Source organism: Neodiprion lecontei, chromosome 5 (assembly GCF_021901455.1).
Source record: "Neodiprion lecontei isolate iyNeoLeco1 chromosome 5, iyNeoLeco1.1, whole genome shotgun sequence".
NCBI classification, from domain to species: Eukaryota; Metazoa; Arthropoda; class Insecta; order Hymenoptera; family Diprionidae; genus Neodiprion; species Neodiprion lecontei.
The window spans coordinates 36,434,958-36,459,635 of record NC_060264.1 but is presented as its reverse complement, the minus strand read 5'-3'; the positions used below and the strand labels follow the sequence as shown (position 1 = coordinate 36,459,635).

General features: G+C 40.4%; 2 protein-coding genes across 8 annotated transcripts; one reads left to right on the top strand and one right to left on the bottom strand.

Moving 5' to 3' along the window:
• The first annotated feature begins 2,596 nt into the window (after nt 1-2,596).
• Nucleotides 2,597-6,174, top strand: LOC107222687 (cell division cycle protein 123 homolog). Of its 4 annotated transcripts, none has more exons than XM_015662153.2 (6): nt 2,597-2,967; nt 3,120-3,221; nt 3,625-3,847; nt 3,993-4,118; nt 4,657-4,916; nt 5,452-6,174. In XM_015662153.2, exons 1-6 carry the CDS (start codon nt 2,731-2,733, stop codon nt 5,485-5,487), a joined length of 984 nt encoding a protein of 327 aa, XP_015517639.1. In that variant the 5' UTR covers nt 2,597-2,730; the 3' UTR covers nt 5,488-6,174. The 4 variants fall into 4 exon arrangements, with proteins under 4 accessions (XP_015517639.1, XP_046597662.1, XP_015517638.1 ...); XM_046741706.1 differs by lacking the exon at nt 5,452-6,174 and adding an exon at nt 5,132-5,411; XM_015662152.2 differs by lacking the exon at nt 5,452-6,174 and adding an exon at nt 4,987-5,124.
• Nucleotides 5,779-24,563, bottom strand: LOC107222684 (serine-rich adhesin for platelets). Of its 4 annotated transcripts, none has more exons than XM_015662144.2 (8): nt 23,284-24,563; nt 21,536-21,842; nt 21,299-21,441; nt 19,703-19,920; nt 19,201-19,427; nt 18,666-18,992; nt 11,877-17,538; nt 5,779-11,600 (listed from the first exon to the last, which is right to left on the bottom strand). In XM_015662144.2, the coding sequence occupies exons 2-8, from the start codon at nt 21,563-21,565 to the stop codon at nt 9,679-9,681; spliced, it is 8,529 nt and encodes a 2,842-aa protein (XP_015517630.1). In that variant the 5' UTR covers nt 21,566-21,842; nt 23,284-24,563; the 3' UTR covers nt 5,779-9,678. The 4 variants fall into 4 exon arrangements, with proteins under 4 accessions (XP_015517630.1, XP_046597657.1, XP_046597656.1 ...); XM_046741701.1 differs by lacking the exon at nt 23,284-24,563 and adding an exon at nt 23,019-23,112; XM_046741700.1 differs by lacking the exon at nt 23,284-24,563 and adding an exon at nt 22,027-22,958.
• Between the last annotated feature and the right edge of the window lie 115 nt (nt 24,564-24,678).

Below are 24,678 nucleotides of genomic sequence, written 5' to 3'. Positions count from 1 at the left end.
AAACATTAGTTTTCAAGATTTTTCAAGAACGGTTTAATTTTTTTGGCTAAAACTTTTACAGGATATTTCTACTTTGGTGTTCAAAAACTTGTAAATGGGCCTGGATTGGGTTTCATAAGCATTAAAACATTTTTAATTTTGTGATTCACAAGAGTTACGTAATATATTTTATGATACAGTTGTTTATTTCGTAGCTATACTTGACACAGGGATAATTTCATATCAATCAAACTTTAAACGTTGATTAACATATAAATGCATTTGCGAATTTTGTGCAACAGAGCTTTTTTATAGAGCGTTCAATATTAAAACATGTATTTTTCATTATTGTCGGTATACAGGGTTTGTCTGGAAAGTAGTAGGACTGAATTTTCTCCGCCCAGACAGAGCGACAGAGGGGGACCTGTTCGCATGGGTTAGGTTGCGGGGAGTCTTAGCTAACCAGCGCAATGGTCCCCAATCGCCTTCGAGCCTTTCCGTAGCGTAGGTCGATTTTAAAGCGAATCCCAGTCAAGGTGCCTCATCACGACCTCTTGAATGGCCTGGTCCGAGCCATGGTGTCGTCCTTTAGGTACCCGTTTGAGTCAGGGGAAGAGACAGAAGTCTGGGGGAGCTACGTCTGGGCGGTAGGGTGGCTGGAGACTTTTGATCATTTCATGGGTTGCACTCGCGGTTTTACCGAGTTCGATGCAAGACTTGCTTGCGCAATGCTGCTCGATTACACGGTTCATCGTGAAGCGCGACGAGACACCTTGACTGGGGTTCACTTTAAAATCGACCTATACTCTGGAAAGGCTGGAAGGCGATTGGGGATCTGTGCGCTGCTTAACTAACACCCGTATTCATAATCCTTCGTTGAAGAACAAGGATTCCTTGGAATAATCTGGATATGATGACTTGCAGCGTAGATTGGTGAGAGGATTTAACGAAATGACTGATTTTAATATATTTGGATACTTTGATTAACTTGGATTTATTTCATAAGTTCAATATTTCGAGTCACAAAAACGGAGTTACTCAGAGTAAGATCTTAAATTAATATGACAAAATGGAGCTGAAAGCTCGCTGGACTTTTGGGCAGAGTAACGTTGTATGAAAAGTTTAAATGCAAAAGACAAAAGGATTTTACCGCGAGACTGTACCGGCACAAGATGACGAATCTGGTGGTAGAAACCAAGAGAACGATCCGATGATCGGTCGCCGTTTTTATAGGTGTTGATCGTTGCGCAAAACGATCCCCTTCCTTAGATTTTGTCAACTTTTGCGCACCTTCCCCTTTCTTCTAGGAATTAGAATTAGGCCACGACATAATATGGTAATCGTAGTGCGTATGCGCTAGAGGTGACCCATGTTTCGTGGTGTACGTTAGTGCCTTGTGCACTTTTGGAGTCACGATGCGCTGAATTCTAGTCATAGCTTACTTCTTAAATATTCTTACTATCCTGTTCGTTACAAAGTCTGTATATTAAGATTGTCATATCGGTTACTCTTCGTTTTGTTAGTTTTATAGCGTGTAAATATGTGAAATTGCATGTGTGTTATAATTGATTACTGTCGTTATTCACCTGGAGTACAATAGCGATTGTTTATGAGACATAGTTGCTATTTGCTTAACATTATTAGAATCGCGCTGCTGCGAATATTCTTAGGTTTTTGTGTTATAACTATCTTAACAGATTTAGGGTATTTAACAATTTGATAATTGGTAGTCTTAGAGCAGGTTTGCATGTGTGCTTTCGTATATAATTCTCTTTTGTAATTATTAATTCTTATATTAATATAAATCGGCTTGGAAGCTTCTAGAACGTTTTTCTTAAGTTTGTTGGTTGCCTGTTACTGGGCGTTGCCACGTATGCATCTTTGAGTTTATTGCGAGTTGATTTACCTTCAATTGTTTCGTCGTTAAGTTTCGTAATGTATTCTCTAGATGGAGCTCTGTATGGCTCCACATTGGAGATCTGCATGGCTACAAAACCTGCGCGTGTTGTCTACAATACGGCGTTACGGAGGAAAGTATAATTCATGCTGGATAATTAGTATTCACGGTTTCGAAGGTTTTGCAGTCTCTGGTTTTATGGATTATTGCAGCAGTGCTATCTTTACATTATATTGGTCATACATTTATCTAGGGTTTTACAGTCTTTTATACTCCAGGCTATGTGGTATAGCGTAAGTTGCTTATAGTGTAACTCTCAGTGTCGAATTGCACAAATGGCATTGTCGAGTGTTATAGAATAATTGTATATAATGGTGTTAGTTAATTATGGTGTTAATATGATAGTGATATATAATAACGTATAATAATATTATAGCTCTTTGTAGTGCGAAGATCTCGTAACATGGTTTTTAAGCTTTGGTTAGTGAATGTCATAGGTATTTCCATCTAGGGATATTCCAAATAGTTAGACAGTGGTTTTAATACCTTATGGTTACAAGATTCTCGTACTTCGAGTTTGGTTGGTTGATAAAAGTGACATGCAGTCATAATAGTCGATAAAACATACGGACATTCCGGTCGGATGTTACAATACAACGACACGGTGACGCCAGCGCCTCAGACTACTGGGGTACCGAACTAACTCAGTACCCCAGAACGCGAAAACCTTAAGAACTGCTCGTCTATGTATCGTCTGAATTTGTTGGTAATAATATTACATCGTGCCTCTACCCTTCCTAGATCTAACGACTGATCCGAAAACTTCCATTTCTATCGGAGATTGTCTATAGAAAATGATTGCCGAGTGTTCGTTTAGCGTTTGGTATCCGTTGTTCGGCAAAGAGTCATTGGAGGCTGTCACCGTCCCGATACCAGATGAGGTTATGGCGTACCTGGAGCATGAGTCGTTTCGATTACCTGTAGAGGCGCGAAATTATTCGAAATCATGCAGCTCGAGATGGTCCGACGGTACTTTGGTACTACCGAATGACAACGACGACGTTCACCTAGACCAAGCACAATTCACGAATGTGAGTCTGATTGCATCCTCTCGGACTTGTGCTATCTTTAACTGCATCTAAAGACTGGCTCGTTTCAAGGAAACCTATCACATCAGGCCATCTTGCCGATCTGTGTTTCCATCATCTTTACTAATAAATGTATGAATAATATGTTGTTACAGGATTTAAGCGAGCCGTCTTATCCGATGTTCAGCAATCAAATTAAGGATGTCCTTAACGAATTTGGTGCAGTGTTTGTTAAATTGAACTGGAGCGCACCTTTGGTGAGTGGGCTTTTTCCATTCCCAAACGAAATACTCTATGCAGTAGCGGTAAATGAGATGAAGTAGAAACTAAGCTAGTTTTATGGTCTGTAGGGTGATTTGTTCGTTGCTAAACACAGAGTGCAATTGATGTAGCCTTTCAACCTGGCACCTGCGTAAGCGGTTTTCTCTCTCACTTGGGTCTAGCGTTGAGCAACGAATAAATGAGCCTGTATATCCAACTAGAATAGGTACCAGTTACATCCGTTGAAAAAGCACTGCATGTCTGTCTGACAGCCAGAGATTGATATCCGTTTCGCTATTGGTAATTTTTGAAGAAAAAATAATGTAACAAAATAGCAGGCCCTAAAGGTGTAATTGATCAAATCTGTAGTGAAATATAGCAGTTTGGTGACTTTTGAAGGATGCAGCATGGGTTGCCCCTACAAAAACACTAAGATGCACAACCTTGGAAGAAATCTATCTATTGCTCAAAAGTTCAGATCGATTGGTAAAAGACCTGAATCAGCTACAATCCTTAAAGGATAAGAAGGTGAATGTGCCACCCTGCCTGGTCTTGAAGAAATGGCGTGAAATAAATCCCTGTGCAGAGTTTCGTTGCTTTGTGATAAATGGCGAGCTTGTTGGTAATCGATGTATTACATATAATGATTAACTTCTATTTTATATAATCGTGAAGATTGTAATAAATAGCCACTGTTAAAATTTTGGACAGAGCAACTTTGATGATTTGTCCCTTCTGCAGCCGATAAGTATTTCAAATTATTTCAGGAATTTGTCAGCGAGACCTATCGCAATATTATCTGTATATCGAAACGGAGAAGTATGACATACGCCAGGATATTAAGAGTTTATTCCATGAACGGATAAAGAAGAGATTTGAATCATTGACAAATTGTAAGTATAGACAGCAGTCCACCTTGAATGACTATAAATACATAATAGAAAATAAAAGTGTAGATTCTACTCAAAACTGTTGAAAAAGAGGGACATATTATGTGTTTTGGTAAAATATACTTGTAAAATGCAGAATTTCGTCCTAAATTAATGAAAACCACTGTGTGCAGCCTAAGATGTGCTACATTTATAGTAAAAAATACAATAGGTATGGGTATTTTTTATTTATTTTTTTTCACCGCAAAACTTAATGTGTCCCTCTTTTCCTGTGGTTTTGAGTAAAATCTGCTTTCATTCTTTCCTTGTAAAGCTACTAATTATCACAGACTTTTATAGATGTAAACTAAACTGCTAGCATAAATAAAATTATAAGCAAATTATTTTTGCCAAGTATGGTGCGCATAGATGAGTATTTGGTTTAGGTGCAAAACATTGAAGTGATTTTTTGAGCTTCTTCTCCAGCAGTTCAAGTTATCATACAGAAGTTTGTGTGACTTCTCTCTACGTTGCAATTACAATGAAGCCTTTATCTTTCCAGATGTATTTGATGTGATTCGTCACAAAAAAGATCATGTCAAAATAATCGATTTTAGTCCGTACGTCCCAGGTAGCACAAAGACCCTGCTATTCATGAAGGAAGAACTTAATGGACCCATTTTCAATCCCCCAGAGTTTCGCCTTATTGGTGAAAATGTTGCAATTCAACCTAATGACGCAAGCACTTTTTGCATTCCAAGAGAAATCAACGAGTTCTATCAGACCAACAGTTCACAGTCTATGATGGATATCATTCAGCAAGTAAGTTTCAACTATTACGACACTATTAAAAAGTACCCTGAGAAGTCAATTCTGATATTTCGTGATGCAGGTAACCTGGCGTTATCTTATCTGTCGTGCCATCTTCGACAAAAGCCTAATAATTTCAAGTTCAGCTTACTCCTGACATCTTGTATGAGCCTAAATGTATCAACCATGACTCAATCTGAATACAAAAGCGTACCTATTTTATATAGATTCTATTCAAGAACCATATTATATGTGAAACTAAAACTGCATAAGCAGTTATAGGGAAACACGGGAATTTTTTGGTACTGGAAGAAGCAGAGAAATAACTGAGAGTTTGTCTTCAAACTTCAGAGTACCTATTCTGTGAAAGTAATTTTAATCATTCGTTCTACATGGTCGAAATAATATCAAAAATATTGATCAGTCATTGGTGAAATGTTTGGGTCAGGGATAGACTTGATTTAAACCGAGATGACCGTCGCAATAGTCATATGCCTCTAAGCTTACTGAGGTCGAACTACAATAAGGTCAACAATACTGTCTTTAGGGTATGGTTAACATCTTAACTAACCAAAAGAACTAAACAGCTGTTGAACTCAACAGGAAGTTCACAATCAGAATGAGCTGTGTGAAATGAATAAACATCCAAATCGATCTACTGATGAGGATTACCAGTGATGGAAGTACGAAGATTTTGTCTACAATTACTGTTTTCGCCTAAAGTGCAATTACTTACCCATTATTACCAGTTACAGGTAAATGTTGTGACAGTTATTCATTAATGCTGCGGCTAGCCACTTCATCTCTTGTAAGTCTGCATCTGCCATTGACTGACATACATTTTTCTTATTGTGCACAGTTTTTTCACTCAATGTAGTCGATTATTTTTCACTGAAGCTCAAAAATCATTATTTTCAAAATGTTTGCTCATTAAGTTAATTACTTAATTGTATAAAATACACTATCATTGACTCTGCTCAAATAGTGCGTGATTCAGCGAACAAGATGTTATGTCATGCTTTCGGCAGATTCATTCATAGAATAATCGAAATACCTGTTGTATGTCATCCACTGTTGGCAATTACAATAATATAATGTTTTATGTACAGAAATATGTGAAAAGAATTAATAAATCTGACTCTGTTGTAATATACTTATTTTCAAGTGTTTGCGATTACGCTCAACCTTTGTTCTGCCATCCTACATTGTGCTCAGATTACAAATACATACAAGCTAATAGAGAATGAGTTCTATGAAGCTACCATATAGATTTAGTTAGAAAAAATCATTTGCACCAAAGTTCCTGAATTTCAAAGACATTACTTTGCCTACTTAGTTAAACTTTGCTTGGCTAAATATTTTTTGTTTTTTGATAACAATGTGCATCATGACGCTTCCAATTGTTAGTCACCATACGACAACAACCAGAATTGAAAAACAAAAAATCGGTCATTACTCTACGACTTTCTTTCAAATCACATGAAATTTTATAAAAAATTTGTTGTATGACATCGCGTTATTCATCTAGCGACCTTGCAAGTTTTGTTATAATTTTCCAAATCTCGAAATAGTAGAAATAATTTAAGTTGTTCAGATTAAATTGGGAAAAATAATGAAATTTCATTATCAGTTGAAGATGTGCTGTGGAAATTTTCATACCTCGTAACAATTTCCAATTTAGGCAACTCCCAGTGCCGAAAGTGCAAGCTTTGCAGTTATAAATTTAATCACGATCTTAATCGCGCGTGTAACCGTTTATTCCAATAATTCGAGTTGCGATTCTAGGATTTCATTTAAATAATACTAACGGACTTTTTTTTAAGTTTACATAATTTTAGGCGTTGCAGGAATTCCACGACACTGCCGAAGCACACCGGAAGAACACTCAACAGATTAAAACTAGACTTAGATGGCAAATTTCTCAAATGCTACAAAAACTTTTGCATCATTATACCTAGTTTAACATGATTCTAATAATTCTCAGATGAATTGCCAACAAGTACAAAAATGTCCTACTTATTGTTATTGCCAATTATTATTCCTTTTTTCCTGTGATCGCTTTTCAATAGCATGATGTTGACAACACAGATAAACTCGTTTTGCAGTTTCAGCGAATTATTTTCACTGACATTCTGCTTTTTCTTTCTCTCTTACTTAATATTCTCAATTACATAAGTGTGATGTGTGCGGCCGAGACTGTGGCATATCATAATACCATCGTAGCTGTTGCACCGACAGTTCCAATAACATAGAGGAAGGAAAGTAAAAAAAAAACTTTTCTACGACGGGTGTCTTAGCTTGACGCTTTCGGTTTTGCTTTGGAAATCGCCACGGTACATGGGAAGGGAAGATGCTACATTTTAACGGTTATTGTAATTGTGACGGTGAAACCAATTTTGCAAAGAATATTCGATAATTTGTTATTAGCGCTGCACCCAGAGAGGTGACTCTGAAAATGAAAATAAACCGATCATGGCTATATTTTATAAATACACCGTTTATTCAACTAAAAAAACTCGTATAATGAGATCAGAATGGGGTAAAAAAATGCTTTAAAGTACATACCACCTATAATTTTGTAAGGCTACGTGATAAAAGGTACAGATTAGAACTAGACATACACAAAGCATAGTGTTATGTATTTATATGTACATTGAGATTAAAGTAAAAACTTTTTTTTCCAAATCAAATTGCACTACAGTCCGAAAATTGTATCTTGATATTCAAAAGTAGTATGCAACCTGTACTTGCAATAGCTCCAAAAATTTACAATATATAATATGGTGTTCCAAAACTCACTGCAGAGAAACACCTGGAAGCAAATCATTAATTATTTCAACTAGTTATATGATATAATAAATCGACAAAACTTCATTACCTTTGGAACTGTAATAAGTGGTATTTTTAATTCTTTGTCAAATAAAGATCTTCTTTTTCTCCTTGGCGTAGTATGAATATTTATACAGAAGATGAGTTCAAATCAGATTTTGGCGTTAGTATAATTTCGACAGATTAAGTGCCAACCGCTCTCGAGTATTGTGGTTCATTCGGAAAAATTTTTTTTTTTCGCTTCAACCAGATGTACACGATGTATATCTACATGTATGTATATAATATGTCTATATAGGTATACACATACATGTGTAATACATGCATAATGAGACACGTTCGTTTAGTTATATTTGTCTTCAAGTATAGAATAATAATAATAATAATAATAATAATACAACATTTCGACCGAAAACTTAGTAGTAAAAGAATTACCTAGGTTTCACCGCCCGATATACACTAAAAATGCATCGAAACTGAAACTGCATCTTCCTTACACTCGATTTTTAAATATTATTTGAAAACAATATTCATTATTGACAACAAATAGCAGTCATATGCACATCACGTCATCGCATATGCATTAACGACCAACATGTAGGTTTGTCATTTGAATTAAGATGAAGCATTTGTACTAAAGTGCAGCAATATAATATATATGTATTACATATTGTATGCTGTGTATATGTACATACATATAACATAATAATATACCTTTAATGAGTTATGTCTATGTAGTCTACGTAATGTACAACCTTAGATTGATACGGCACCCTCAACAAAGTACGATCTGATAATGAGCCAAAAATTGATTCATGCCTTGCGGTATTAAAAACGTCCTACCCTGCGAGGCTATCATACAGCCGTGTCCGACCACTGAAACGTCGAGCAAATTGTTCAAAGACAGTGGAAAACACCAGCGGAGTTAGAAAACCCCGATTACGAGGTCGCTGGTTGGACTTCTATTCGTGCAAATTCGAGTCAAATGAAATTGACGACTTCGGCTGTGGAAGATTCAGAAGAATGATGGGCTGCTAAGGCCGTAGGTAGGATTAGGGTAGGCAGGCTTAACTGCAATTTTTTATAAACTGGAATCATTTCCGTCGGGTCACACCCTGGTAGGTGCGCGAATAGTAATCTTGACATGGAAAAAAAAAAAAAAAACTCGCCAACAGATTCCAACAAATATATTCTTTTTCTTAAAATGTGTTCTCACTGAAACTCACGATTCTATTCATATTTATTATTATACTCTACTGTTTTATACAAAGACATTCAAAGTCTTGCCTCAAACCTCACCCGTTGACTAGATTGCGTTTCAAAAAATTTATCGTTTAATTGAACTCTACGCTTTATATCATAACGTTTGCAAATTATCTTGCGCATTCTTTTCAGCGAAATCTACATGTAGGTGGATTTTTTTAGGGGGTAATTAACAAATTTAATCTTAATACCGACGACGGCGACAATGATAATAATAAAAATGAAAAATTCATTTCCGCCAAGTATTCATGTTATATACGTCATTTTATACTGGATATATTGTAAATCTAATATTTTGAACGATTCGTCGCCACCTACGAACTTCAACATGACGATTAATGACTTGCTTGAAGATTGGCCATCCGACAATGCCACAAGTGTACACACGCGCACACATCTATACATATTATGTGCTGAAAAAAATGCGCTGAAATATATATATACACACACTCGTTCTCGCACGCGCGCGCACACAACCACGGATATATACATAATACATACATACATACATACATATATATATATATATATATATACACACACATGTACGTATATATGTATGTATGTATGTATGTATGTATGTATTTATGTATGTATGTATGTAAATAGATTCATACACAATTCGATTTTTCGAACACAGCCTCGCATCAACTAGTTCGATCGATCAGAGTTTCTTACAGGACTACCTCTTCCTGACTATTTGTTTCGATGCCAATCTCTTCTTGAGTTTCTGGTCCAACTTCACAGACTTTTTTTTCGGTCTTTCCGGAGAGCCGTTACAGCACGCACATCCCTTCTTCACGTGACCACGAAGACTGGATCTTCTTGCGCGACAGTCGGGGTCTGTGGAATGGGGTGGATGATGAGTGATGCCTTCGTCGTCGGAGGGTTCGGAAGTTTTATCACTCGAGACTGCGCCGGATTCACCCATCGAGTCATTCTTTGTGCGTTTAATAAGCACATCACTACTGGCAATACCTTTAGCATCATTACGATTCAGCACAACCCTCGCGTTTACATTCAGCTTATCGTGACGACGCTTGTTCATGTATGACGAACAATAATCGTTTGTGGATTTACTACCTGTGGTTGGGACATCAATGTTGTCCTCCAAACCGTTTACTATCATACTTTCCCCTAGTTGGCTACTCGTCGACTCGGCAATGCTGGAAGCTTCATCATCTTCGCTGCTCGACCTGCCTTGATCGGACAACGGGCTTTCCCACGACAGATAATCCTTGCGTGTCACCTTGCATAGGGATCGCTTTTTGTTAGTATAAGTATACTTGTGCATCGCCAATAATGGACCGCTAGCCGGTGAAAGGGGCGACGGCATTGTTACATCGGCCGTACCGCCACCCAAAAGGGTTAAGCTTTCATCACCTGAGCTTGCCACCGACATGTTGTTGGCATTTGTCGCAGTTGAGTCGGGGTCATCTGTGTCTTGAAGTTTCATCACCGAGGAAGGCAGTAGGTCAGAGGTACTGCTTGGGGAGCTTGACTTGGAAGTGACACGGGAATTCATCTTCACACGCTCAAGACCGACTGTACAGTCTTTGGTTACATCGTTACAGATGGATGGGGAAAGACGACTGGAGACATCTGAATTACTGTTTGAACTTTCGTCCTGGCTTGGGTCCGCTTCCTGCAGATCAAGCTTCGCCTGTTTCGAAAGATTTTTCATAACCGTGTCGTCATTTCGCTCACGCTTAGCTCTTTTTACTGTATCTTTTATAGCTCGTGTTCTTTGAGCAGTGTTTTTTCTACGCTCAATCGCCTTAAAGTCAATAACAGGACTTGCATCCCTACTGCTGCTGGACGAATCGAGAGGGCGAAAATATACGGATGAATTATAGGACTTTAATCCCACAGGTTGGCTACAGGTAGCATCCTGAGATGATTGATCAAATGACGGTGAGTGGTTTGTGTCAAATAGCAGATCTGCCTCTGGAAACAGATCACTTGTGCTAGGCTCATCGACTCCCAAGTCTTCGCACTCTTCCGACAAACTTTTCTGCAATTTCAATTCACGCTCGATGGCTGCCGCCTTGCTGATCCTCTGCTGCGCGAGTTCGCGGTCTAAGCGCGGATTCAGTTGCGTCTTTATCTGTGTTCTATTTGAATATTGCTGAAATGGTTCTAGGGTGTGATTAATGAAGTACTTTTTCGTCGTTGTCGTCGATGAGGGAGTAGTTTGATAAAGTTGACCACTCGCCATCTCTATGCCTTGGCCTTTGTTTATTATATGGACGACGTTGTGTACGCTACCATTGCCACTACCCACGGAATTTTCGCCTTCTCGTGAAGAGTAAGCCTTCAATGGCTCAAGTCCTAGTTGATTTGAAGATGTCGGGACGTATCTCCAAGGCGTGTCAGGCGATGATGGTTTCCGCTCTGGTTCCCAAGCTTCCTGCAGTCTCGCGTTCCCGCACAAAAGCCCGTTGCCAATCCGCAATGGTACATCAGTAACGTTATCACTCGGTCTTCGCGCCTGAGTTTCTTGGGCATCAGAGACTTCCCCACCGCTAACACCTATGCCACTCATGAGAAACTGATCGGGTGCCTCTTTTATTGATGTTTCTTTACTCTCTACAGTTGCAGCCTCTGAAACAAGACGTACGGTCCATTGTACAAGTACGATTGCACATTGTCACAGCTATCAATACTACGATTTTTCAATACATTCTTTTTGAAGATAGGTAGCTGGTATCGATAGCTGGGACATCACTGACTGTTTACAGATCAACTGATTAGCGACATACTTGATGAAGATTGATGAAATAAAAAAGTGATGCAAGCAGTGGTTAATTACAGGTTGAATGATTGAAGCAATTAACATGGAAAAATGTTATGTAGTAATCAAGGATACGCGGGTCCTACCTAATTTAGAAGTGTTTTGTAGAGTTGCAGACATTGCTGACCTAATGATAGAATTCGTATTTTTTGGTAACATTTCTGCAGAGGATTCCTCGTCAAATTTCCTCTTGACTGACTTTGGCGATACAACTCTTTCGCCCTCGTCTACTGCACCAGCGATTGTGACGTCTCGTGTTTCCTTCTGTCCTGAACTTATCACCGATACTTTTGACTGAGGTGTAAATGCCAAGGCTATTGTCGCCGTTTGTATGGTAACAGGTTTTTCAGTCTGTAAACTACTGCCGCTACCAATTTCATCGTTCTCACTGTTCTGAGTAAAATTTTTTTCAGGTGCTTGCGTGACTGTAGGTGGCGCCAAGCAAACGACGTTTTCGTGCTTCATTCCTGTTGGTGTGGAAAGCTTACTTATTGTAGAATTGAACATTCTCGTGCTTTGGAGCGTTAGATTTGGACTGCTTGTTATGACACTGCATATCTGTTGGCTTGATCCATAATCGTTGACGTTCTTTTGTATCAGACTGATTGTTGGCGTTTTATTGATTATTGTTGCATTCTCTGGTGTTTCGTGTATGGGTATACCCACAGAGTTTGGCACATCGACCTTGATGTTTCCATCGCTATTGTTCCTCTCTATATGATCGGTAGCAAACTGATTTCCAGCACCACTCTGGGATACAACAACCGTTGGACTGGAGGTGACGTGATGTTGTTGGTGGTGTCGCTGTTGCTGTTGCTGTTGCTGTTGCGCCAATGGTTGGCCGGTGTTCAAGGTTTGAAGTGTCGGTACTTTGACTTGCTTCATCTGAGTCGGTTGAGCAATTATTTTACCAGCTTGATTCAATAATGATTGAAGAACCAAAGCGTTCGATACGTTGCTGGTGCTGCTTGTTCTCACGGTAGTAGGAACGGTAGCGAGAAGTTTCGGGCCACCCGAAACTATTGTGAACTGCTGTCCACTCTTCATAAGATTCATTGGAAGAATATAGTTTGTACCTGGTACCAATACAGCTGTGCTGCCAAGTTTCCCTGTAACCGAGGCAAGGGCTTCACTGACGCTTACAGATGCTGTCTGTACTGCTTCCTGCACAATAACAGTTCTCGGCTGTGCAACGGAATTGGTTTGATCTGCAAATATCAGATTTCTTCGCTTGACGTTCATGTCGACCGCATCATTAGAGTCGTTGGTCAAATTTTTAACATCAACCGAGGCTGCCTCCACATTTGTTCCTACTTGTGCATCGTCCGCCAGTGATGTGCCAATGGGACTGTCTTGCACGTGAACAATGCCTGACGATGAATCCTCGCTACCCATGGTACGACCGAGGTCATCAGGGCCAGGACTCAGCTCGGAACTCTGCTGGCTGGGTGTTTTCGATTTGCTCGAACCGGACTTTTTACGCTTCGACGATTGGCTAGGGTTTGTTGGCGGATTCGACCTTCTTCTAGGAGCTGGCTTATTGTTAAGATCTGGGGAATTTCTCAGCTGCTCTGCATACTCGTCGAGAATTGCGTATATTCGCTGAGCGGTTTGCTCATCCTCTTGCGGCTTCTGTTGTGGCTTGGGCACAGGTGGTGCTTTAGAAGTGTTCGTCGCGCTCGTCTTTACCGTTTTCGAGGTCGACTTTTTCCCACCTAGTTTCGTGGTTGAAGATGGTTGTGTTTTTCCTGCAGATGACACGGGTGCCGGAGCTGGTGTTACGCACGGGCTGGATGAACTTTGAGAGGTTACGCTCAATGCCGGGGAGGCTACTGGTTGGCAGTAACTGGTCACAACAACAATAGGGGTTGATGTCGAGACAACTTTCTGAGTGAGAGTAGCTGTCTGATCGACATAGGCCAGTGATACTTTTTGCTGAGGGTAGATTTCTTGTTGAAATGTAATAGTGCTAGTTGCATTTGAGAATTCATTACTCGACACCGCTGATCGCGACATTAGATTCAGCTGTTGGGCGAGTGTACCGGATGTCGTGTGATGTTTGCTACTTGGCTGATTCTGTTGCACGATTGTTTGCACCTGTGACTGGGTTTGGGTCTGGGTCTGGGTTTGAGTTTGCGTCTGTACAGTCGTTGTTACAACATTGGAGCCTTGATGCTGAGGTTGCACGGTACTTCGTTCCTTGACTTGTTCCAGAACGCTTTCGAATTCTCGTAGTTGTTCCAATGTCGTCGAGCTGACTTGATTTATCGGAACGTCGATGGGGGAAGCGATTAGATTATCGTGACGAACATTTTGCTGGACTCGTGGCCCTGCCAATACCGCCTGTATAGTACTTGCAATATTATGCTGTCTCAACGGTGCCCTTATTATATTCAACTTTACCACTGGTGTTCTATTACCTTGAGATGAAACTGTGCGAGATATGGTGTGTGGAATGATATTAAGCTGGCTGGGATTAGTCGTGGATATTGTGACTGGCATCTTGTGCGTATATATTACACCCGAGGGTGATGACGTCGTTTGAACAAGTTGCGTCACAGTTGGATTGGTGACATTACTAGACGTTGTGACTGCAACACCCACACTATCGCTACTGTTCACTCCTTCTTCAGCGCCTCGTCCCGTTCCTCCCGCTCCTCCCCTATCTCCGCCCTCCGACGCGTGCACTATGTTCAATATTTGCTGCCTCGATGTTGACAATTGTAAATTCGGAACATTAGTTATCGACGGAGTGTTAACTCCGCCATGGGTTTTAGTGTTTTGTAAGGAAGTCTGTACGGCCTTTGACAGATTCGTTGTTTTTGATACAGGGGTCAGCTGTGATACATTCTCTGTTGTAACAGAATCAGTGACAGTTGTGGTGTTATTTGTCAGTGCGTATATGGTTTTACGGAATGCTTGCTGAAATTTGGGCAAGCCTGGCGAAGTATTTTGGCCAGCATGATGTACAGATTTAACACTCATGGTATTGAGTCCATCATATATTGTCCTATTGGGAGTGCCCGAATCTTCTAATCGTCCCTGCAACTGTTGCTGTGAGAAATTACTTTCATTCAATGTCTGAAGTGTGAGCATGCCTCGCTGCCCCATATGAGGTGAGTGAGACGACGTCGACGACGAAGATGAAGATGACGAGGACGAGGATGCGGTGGGGTTCACCGAGGCCAACCGGTACGTTCCGTCGGGTTTGCAAACAATTTGCAATTGTTCAGAGGCTATAGTAACAGTAGGCGTTCCCGAGTTCAAAGCAAGCGAGGGTGAGGGTGTGGGCGATGGCGATTTGTCTGGGGAAATACATCTGCTGCCCTGTTGCTCTTCGAGTAGTTTGGGACTTGTACCTTCAACGTTTGATGCCAAAGAGTTTGCACGCGGTGGAGTATCGGGAAGTTGGTTGGCTTCTTCACCAATGTCCTGAAGCAAGGACCTAGATGGAGGTGTACGATCTGCTGGGCTCATGCCAACGCCGCTGTCATGTCCGCTTGATGTTGGAGTACTTGGCATTTGAATACCACTACTGACTACAGACGAACGATTTCTTGGTGGCGTACCACCTCTGTTTACAGGACCGGAATTCGGACTTTGTGGGATATTACGGGACAGTTGAACTATATTTACAGTTGATTCAACTTGCGGCGGTACAATCATATCGAGAGTGTTCAAGCCAGGCACATGTGTGGCCAATATGTCCGAATCTCTCACAGCCTTGGCAAGAATGTCGAAGTTCGAACCGGCATGCTTGCTAGAGTTCAAGTTTCTGACGACCCTTAAATCCCTTTCAACAGACACCATGTTACTTTTGCATCTGCGACTTTTCTCGTCTGTGACAATCGTAGAATTTTTCTTTTGGGAAAATCTACTCTTTTGCAGGTTTAACAATTCATTCGTAATGTCACCGGGGCTCAGTTTTTTTGACGGTAGCATCATTTTTTTGTTGACGTCATCGCTTCGGGTTAAAATAATCTTTGGATTTAGGTTCAAATTACTCAACATATTGGGTGAAAATTTGGATAAGCTCGTGTTTTTATTGCTACAACTTCCGTCTTTATTCTTGTTCAATAAATTCTTCTGCAGAATCTGACTGATCCTTGTCGGTTTTTTCATGTTTTGGGGCCGGAACATTCGCAAAGATTTTAGTACTGCTGGGTCGCTCCGCTTTTCTGTAATGATGAGCGGTGTCTCAGGATTATACGAGGATCCCTTGATGGTTTCGCACTTGCCGTCGTCCATATCCGCAGAGAATAGCGTTATTATGTCGTTGCTGCTTATGTCAGAGCTGCTTATGTCCTCTGTAGAACGTCTTACATTGTCATTGACAAGCATGTGAAAATGCGACATCGATTCTACAGTGAGCTTCGACTTGCCACGGTTTTTACTGCTGATTTCTTTAGTAGTAGGTGATTTTCTCTTTGGTTTTTTATCTTGCCTACATCCGTCACTACCGAGGCTATCCGTTTGGCTATCCTGAGTATTTGTATCAGTGTCTGTCACCGTTTCATCCTCTATTATAACTGATTCGTCGACAGTTCCGTTGACTCCCCGAAAATGAGAGGATTCGGTGTTGTTGGTATCTTCGTCGTAGTCACTGTCAGTCGATGCAAGTCTGTGAATTTTTCTTGGTCTACCTGCACGGCGAAGCCTCAGAATGCTACTACTGTCGGAATCAGTAGTATCGTCCAGGCTTCTTCTTGTCAATGACCTCTTGTATGGCCCAGCTGGTTGAAAACTACCAAATTCTTCCGAATCGTCTGACTGTATATCAGCCCATTGCTCGTATCCTTTTTCTATGCCAAAAAATACGTCTTTGTTAGCTTCTTCCTCGAGCGGCCAGTCTTTAAACTGCGAATAGTCAATGTTCAAGAATTTTAATTCCTTATTGGTGTTACGCATTTCTTCAGCATTTTCTAAATACTTTTCACACAAAGTGTTCAATTCTTTCCAATCCAGAACCCAGCTGAGCATATGATAACGTGGACTGCTCAGCACAACGGCCAAGTCATCGCACAATTGCGCCGATACACCCAATTTTTCAGCATCCAGTACCTGATTAGGTGCAGACTTCTCGTCGTAATTAGCTGAGCCTGTGACAGCATCTCCCTTTATCAGTATTAGAGCATCAAGGGTTCGCTCGACATTGGACGTTGTGTCAGGTGACTTTATCCTCACTATTTCAACCCCTGTGAATTCACCACAGTTAAAACAGAGCTCACCAAGCGGACCATTTGATGTTGGATCACGTTTCGGATGTAATTGGCACCCGTCTGTACTGCTCATCTCTTTTTGACGTGGAGATTTTTCTAAGCTTTTTAAAGAGAATAATACTTCTTTTGGCTTGGTATTCTTTGCTGTTACCTCTGAACACAAGCGTCGAGTGGCAATTTGTTCCTGTCCTGTGTCCAGATAACTTGCCAACGTGTCGGAGCGATTAATCTCGTCAATTCGAGCACCGTCCGCTTTTACCTTACCGCAAGCAATTGCCATTTCACGGATTCTGTCGTAGCAAAGTCGCGTGGGGTGGAGAGAAAAGGCCGTAAGCACGCATTCTCTAGCTATCCCAACATTCTCGACGACAACATCAGCTAATTTCAAAAACTGCGTGCTCAACCGCTTTGCAATTTCTCGCACCTTCTCCTTCTCCGATTTTACCTTCTGCACCTCCAATTCGTTCATATCTGTCGTTAACGCCCGTATGTAAAGTTCAATCATGAGTGGCTTGATGGTCGATCCAAACTGAAACCAAAAACAAAAATACAGGTTAAACTCACAGATGAAAACCCGTCAAGTTCATGACTATGGGATTAAGAAAATTAGGAAAATCAATAAGTAATATCACAACATTGGTCATATCTAAAATACACATGTACACACATACGAGTGAATTTTCCAAACCAATTGATCAATTTTTTAGATTCGAATGAAGATTGAATCACGCTTGACCTATTCCTGGTACGTTACTACACATCAAATAATGCCTTATGTCCGGTAAGTGCTAGAAATAATGATGCAACTGGAATAAAATTGCGAGTATTTCAATCAAGGCTATCTTGCAATTCTGCCGTCATAATTTGACACAAATTCACAATTTAAGGTGGCCACTAAATCTCCATCATGAAATTCCCCAACTTTCTCAAGATTTCCAAACAAAAATTTTATAATATTCCTTAGTCAAATCGGATAACTTTTTTGTAGCAAATTGATAAAAAATACACTTATTTTCCATATAATTTATTTTCTATAAAAATACAAACTGTCACTTGGGTCACACTGTCCCCTCTAGCCGATGCGCACAATCTTTTGTAAGGTAATATTTAGGAATATTCAAAGTTTGAAGAGAACCTCCCGGTAATGTTAAAGAAATTTGTATTCAATCTAATTTATTTGAAGCTTAAAAATATTGTGGGACGTATATGTATGGAAAAAAAATGTACTAATCGATTCTCAGACTTTCCGCAAAAACCCCTGACACTTCCCTGACTATTCCAGAATTTCAAAATTCCATGACATTTCCAGCTTTTCCAGAATTTTCTGTACCAGTGACCACCGTGCAATTGTTTCCAGCACTCACCACAGTTATCCAGTGTTATATTGCACAAAATAAAACTGTGGTCTTATCTTAAACAAAGAGGTAAAAATGATGAATTTAATTCACAAAATTCCGCATGGATTTACTTGTGGATAACTTGCAAAGAATGCTCTTTCGTCAATATTGTTTTCAGACAATTCTACTTATGCATAAGATCTTAGAAATGGATAATTGTACGCTTATACATACAATAGCTAAGATTGTGGCGCATGTGTTTGTACGTCCATTAATTGAAAGTGTGAAATAAGAAACGCAAAATTTCATCTTTACTCACATGTTTGCCAAGTACAGCACAGAAAATATAAATGTGCTGCGCACTTTCGGCAGGTTCTATGAGTTTTCGTATCATTCCAGGTAACGTCGGAGCCATGTCCTTAAGCTTTGAGTGAAGCAGAGCCCAGGAATTTATAATTTGCTCAAGAGTCGAGGATCCTGTCTCTTCAACAGGCCTAACCATTCCGGCAGTAACCAAATACTGCGCTACCAACTCTGCAGCTCGTGTCGAGTTTTTCCACACTCTTGCCGTTCCATATTTGGTCGGTGCTTCACCTCCGAGCCTCTGGACCAATTCCAAACCCTCTCCAAGATCCATTAATTTTAGCTGCAAAATAATCCTTTCTTAGGAACAGACCATGCCATCCTAATAATGCACCTGCTCTAAGTTGTACCATAACTGTAAACACTCTGTACTCAATACTTTTCTAATTAAACACAGACAACTGATGGTATTTGATACACGGAGCTAAGAGAAATTCTTATGACTACCGTACCTACATCTATACAATGATAAGATAAAAATGTGGTAATACTTGAGCGAATATGTCTTGCGTGCGTTTGAGCTTGTACAATAGAACGATATACACGTCAGTCATGTATTGCACATGTTGAGCTTCGCAGACTGATCTTAACTGATCGCTTCGGCGAAGCGAACGGACGCAAGCGGCTGCCAAATTGACCGCTATGTCTTCGCAGCGATCCTCACACAATATTCGAAGTCTCATCATTAATAATTCACCTTTTTCCGAACAACAAAACTCTGCGAACAAAGATTAAAACGAGTGATATTTGCTTGATCAAAAACACTACCATTACCAGCAAACCCAGGAGGGCAATTCTTCTAGAGAAAAATACGTGGTAATAAAGTCTGATTGTGAGGTTTTCCCAACCAAAAAAATCACTCAAAATATTATATGGCAGAAAATTTCCTGGTATAATGTAAATGAATTACGAATTCTAATTGGTCATAAAAGTACACATTCAGTTTTACAGGTAGAAATGTGCATAACAGGGAAAAAATTTGTTGCCTCCTACCATCTTCAAGCCTTGGATCTGGCTGGCCATTGAGAATACTGTCAAGGGCAGGACGAGTCCAAGGATCATGTACGAGGGCGATCAGAGTAGCGCAGCGTGGTGCCGCAGGATGATGGCCCAGGTGGGTAGAGCACCGCTGCAACGTAACACCAAGGTGCGTCTTTGTAGCGGGTGACAACTTTGGCCACTCTCCCCGCAATACCAACTTCAAAGTATGCCTGCGAACAAAAAATGAGAATTTCACATGGCAGCCTCAATTATCAACTAGTAGTTATACGAGCTCTGTAAAACAATCAGATAGCATTATGATTTTTGACATATTGAAATTCTGATTAAAACTTTAACTTATAAATCCATTTTCATATCACGAACTACGTATAATAAGTATCTAAGGTTCAATACAGTTGAAAATAATGTAGGCCTTTCACAAACTGTCACTCTGAAATAACAACTATTTCCATATTCATCCGACTAAGGGTTAATAAGTCCCTTCAGCGCTGCAAGACAAGAATCCCAATCACCTTATCACATAACAAGAACTAGAGAAATGTCAGGATAATTGAAAGTAGAAATTTTTAATACTGAATCTCTGATCACCAGCAAAGTAACATTTTCACCATATCAATTGTGAGTAAGATACAGTGAAATAGATGTGGAAGAATAAAAAGTGGAACCTTGTAACTGAGAAGCTTTATTCTAGGTATTCAAGGAGCTAGTCTCATACACAGAAAAAGGAATGGATTTTCAGAGTATGCCAGATTAGGTAAAAACGGAATTTCCACTTATCTCTATATTAACTGAATGTACGATTGCTATTATTCGCATTGAAAGGTCTCTTCCGAGTTGCTAGTGCCGACAAATATTAAGGTCAGAATACTAAAAGACATATCTACAGATATGAAAGCAAACGTATTTTTTTAACACTGTGACTGTTATTTGGTAGCTCATAACTGTTTTTAATCAAATCAGTATCGATATGTACATTGGAATAGGAATCGCCGATCCAGTTAGTACAGAGATCGGTTAGAATTTCCGGGAATAAATGTCCTCCCATAATAATAATAATAATAATAATAATAATTTAAAAACCCATCTTCTCCGTCTGGAAAACATTTGTAAACAACTACTTAGTCATAATGCCAAACAATTAAGGGCCGAACACAATGCTTTCAATCGACACCAGAAAACTGTCGATAAAACTTTTGATCATATCATCAACAGAGTCACGTACAAGTGCTTCTCTCCAGTTCCCGTCACTCTGATCTGACAAAAAAATATTCTTTAGTAACGATATTAAGACCTCTGTGGTTTATTCACGTAGCGTAGAATAAGAAAATCGAACCAAGCACATGAAACTAATAAGATCACTCGCAGGAACAGGCGATACTGGCTTCCGATTGTAATTATACGAAAGAAATCGTCTACTGCAGACGAGTCGATCCATTCGTAACTCAAAGCCGTATAGCAAGCATGTTAAGAAATCATGAATAGACTAAGGTTGGGAGCAAGTCTCTTGTAGTAATGGCAATGAGTGTAATTAGAGGCAAAGATCAATGTTAAGAATCAGAGAGAGGCAAGAAAAAAGTTTCGACTTACCTGTGAACCCATTCTATGAGAGATTGCGTAGCTTCTGGCGTTGCCGCGGGTATAAAGTTAGTAACATGTTCCCAGGCGGACAAAAGAGCATTCACCTTGTCCCCGTACTTCTTTTTGCTGTCACTTAATGTTGCCTCAAGCCCCTATTGATCATTGGTTTCGATTCAATGACATAGTTTCACGACATAAGGTCAAGTACTATAAACGGTTGCTAAGAGACAAAGAAGTTGAACTAACCACGCACGACTTTTGTATGTGCGAAGACATTCAGAGTTGTGTCAAAGGCAGCAACGGTTCAGGTACCGAGCCAGCCCTGTTTGAACTACAAGGCTACAAGGCTAGGCTTCTGCGAAGACCTTCGATAGATATCACCTCTCATCTAGATCCTATAGATGAGTGACTCCTTAGTTGTGGATGCGACTGCCGTCTGGTAGTCAACTTCAAACTCCTAGCTGACATCAGCAGTGCGGTGAAGCACTCCCACTCAACTTTCCTATAACTTTTCCTTCGACGTTCCTTTTGAACCGACTCCACTGTGATGTGACTAAAACAGAGATATGAAGTATTTTGCAAAGTGAAGACAGAGAGAATATTATTACCTGCTTCAAAATTAGTACAAATACCCGCAACTGTCATAATTTAAGTCCACTTCGTGATTATCTTGATAAAAATGTTTGTCTCGACAATGAATAACTTTATTGTCACAACGATATACTTACTAGACCTACCTAATTAGCAAAGCTGCATGATTTTAGCCACACAAATCGCTGTTCTCGCATTAAATCATTATTTCAAATTCCTTTGTTGATTTTAAATAACCATTCATGTATAATCAATCGTTATAAGTTAGTTTCATTAGTTGGCTATATTTAACGTTACATTAGTGGCAGCCCTACAGTCAAAAGTTATGCGGTTATTTCAAATAATTTGACAGCTGCCATCTTTTGTGGATAGGATCGGTGCTTTGCGTTATCTACATTTAGGTAAAAGTCAGGTTACCTATCAATAAAGAATCTTTTTTTTTCACCACAGCCCTTAGGTATAATAAGGTAGACAATATATGTATCCAAAGTTTCGATCCATCAAGCTTGATCAATGAGAGATGATAGACGAACAGCTCAAATCAACATTAGCCACAATGTAAGGACTTTGTACTTTCAAACAGCTACCCTGGCTACTTTATTCTTCAGAAATTTATAATCCATCAGCGGCAACTTCAGTTTAGGATCAAACTTGATTAATCAAAACTTGATTGATAAAAACTTGAGGCGTGCGTATAGTACACAGCCGTTTGAAAAAAGAGAATTAATCTCTTCCTTACTGAGGAAAATTAGTACAAGTCAATGGTGGGTGATGCGCTCTCATCTTTACGAACGTTAAGTAATAAAGATTAGAATTTTGATCAAGGTACCGAATACTGCTACCAAGCATATCACACTAAGTGAAAAAAGGAAACGAATTGGGATGAAAAAGGCAGGTATTTGTAGTTTGTCTGGTTCTTTTGAGGGGAGACGAACGAGAGGGGGCACTAGCCGTTGTCACAAGCGCGTGCAGGTGATAAGTACGCAAGGATCAAATTGACGTGTCAGAGGATTCTTGAAAAGGTTACTGCCGTTTGGAAGGAGGAGATGGAAGACGAGGGAGGGATGAGGAAGAGGAGAGGGGGGAGGGGGGAAGGGGAGCAGAAGACGAAGGAGAAGACGTATGCAGGATTACGTACGTCGTCGTAAAGTTGTGCCGTATTCGAGAGGGATCATGAATAATTTTTCATAATCCTAATATCGTTGGTTGCCCAAAATTTTGCAAAAGCATCGGCCGTAGCACATATAAAGAAAATAGCATCACCGTTCACCATTAACGAGCCATAAGTCGGTAATGTCGACAGTCGGCAGTCGAAGGTTCACATTAATCAACGAGAAAAACGATCTCGATCAACGACAAATAACATCGCTCCAACGCCAACGTGTATGTACATGCATACACACCAAGTCAACACAGCGTACTCGAGGATCGCCACTGCTACCCCACCACTACGGCGCTGTATGTACGCCACGCTGCGGGACGATTCACAGTTGGGCACAGCACAAGGCACTCGCGTTCATGCGAGCAACCAGGCACTAATCGGCAAGCGGAGGCAAGCGGAGGGACTCCACTTCACTTCACTTCACTTCACTTCACTTCACTTCACTCGCTGCTCTACTTCCACGGCGCTGCTGCCACCTTTTGAAACTTTAATATGGCCGTCCGTGGTTGCTCTCACGTTCAGCAGTGACTTCTCTTACCCGCCACTTTGCCCAGCTTCCTCGATATGCTAGAGCTGCAAAATTTGCAAATATATTGCCATCCGTTTAGCTGATCGAATATTCGGAACCGTCGCCGAGACAAAACAAATCATATAAGGCGATGGAAATCTATCATTTTGTCTCAGGTTATAAGCAACCCACGGTTAATGCAAGTCTTAATAACGACTAGGGAATGTGTAACGCGAACGCTAAATAATCCACACGGTCGCCGCCAGCTTTTTCCTTCCCAAAACCCTCTAAAGCCAACGACCGGATTTGCTTTCGAGAAGCAGGAATATTTCTTGCCAAGACGATAAATGTCGATCTCAATAATGCGCGACGGCTATTGAAACAATCGGGATTCTTTCCGCGACTTATCACAGTTCGTACTTCACTTGTCCCACGTTGTTTGATTATTGTTGTTCTCTGGGATAAACAAGCGTACGGTTCATGCGGCAATCTGTGTCATTGAGAGCAATCAACAATTTGTCTCCGGTTCAGCACAAATTCACCAGAAGAAGATAGGACACGTAGCAGCAGTCTACCGTTGTCAGTATTTAGGGGTATTCGCAAAAGCCGAGGAAAATTTGAAACCCAATCGACGTCAACACAACTGTTCTTTACGGAACGCAAAGTTTCGTCGCGGCCATCTTACTTTTTTCACTCTCCCTTGAATGCTGGCGAGTGACTAGGTGGTTCCAGACGACACCCGACGCGACGAGGGCCGCACATATATTCTGATTTTTAATAACGTCACATCACTGTCCTTACGACGATGTATCGGTTTTATCTCCAACTTTGGAATAAATCATCGTCATATCCCACCACCCCCCGAAAGAAGATCAAAATAATATTAACCCACGACGATACCACGAACACAAGCTATACCTATGTATAGACACATACCTATATCAATGCGCTTACACATGCGTACCATACTGCCGCGTACACATGTATACATACCGTAGATACATATCGCACGAGAGTCAACAAAACCTGCCTCTCTGCAGGTTCTCACTGGGCACAACTTTGCCTGTTACGCAGTCGGTAAACCACTGATTCCGGAGCCCGTGTATACCTGTGGTCGATGCAGAATTT

Coding starts and splice junctions, on each gene's coding strand:
- LOC107222684 (XM_015662144.2), bottom strand. CDS start 21,565: ATGTCTTCGCACATACAAAAGTCGTGCGTG. Junction 18,993..19,200: donor CGCAAGACATATTCGCTCAA/GTATTACCACAT, acceptor ATTATTTTGCAG/CTAAAATTAATGGATCTTGG. Junction 17,539..18,665: donor GTGCTGTACTTGGCAAACAT/GTGAGTAAAGAT, acceptor TTTTGGTTTCAG/TTTGGATCGACCATCAAGCC.
- LOC107222687 (XM_015662151.2), top strand. CDS start 2,731: ATGATTGCCGAGTGTTCGTTTAGCGTTTGGTATCCGTTGTTCGGCAAA. Junction 3,222..3,624: donor TGAACTGGAGCGCACCTTTG/GTGAGTGGGCTT, acceptor TGACTTTTGAAG/GATGCAGCATGGGTTGCCCC. Junction 4,917..5,507: donor TGATGGATATCATTCAGCAA/GTAAGTTTCAAC, acceptor TGAACTCAACAG/GAAGTTCACAATCAGAATGA.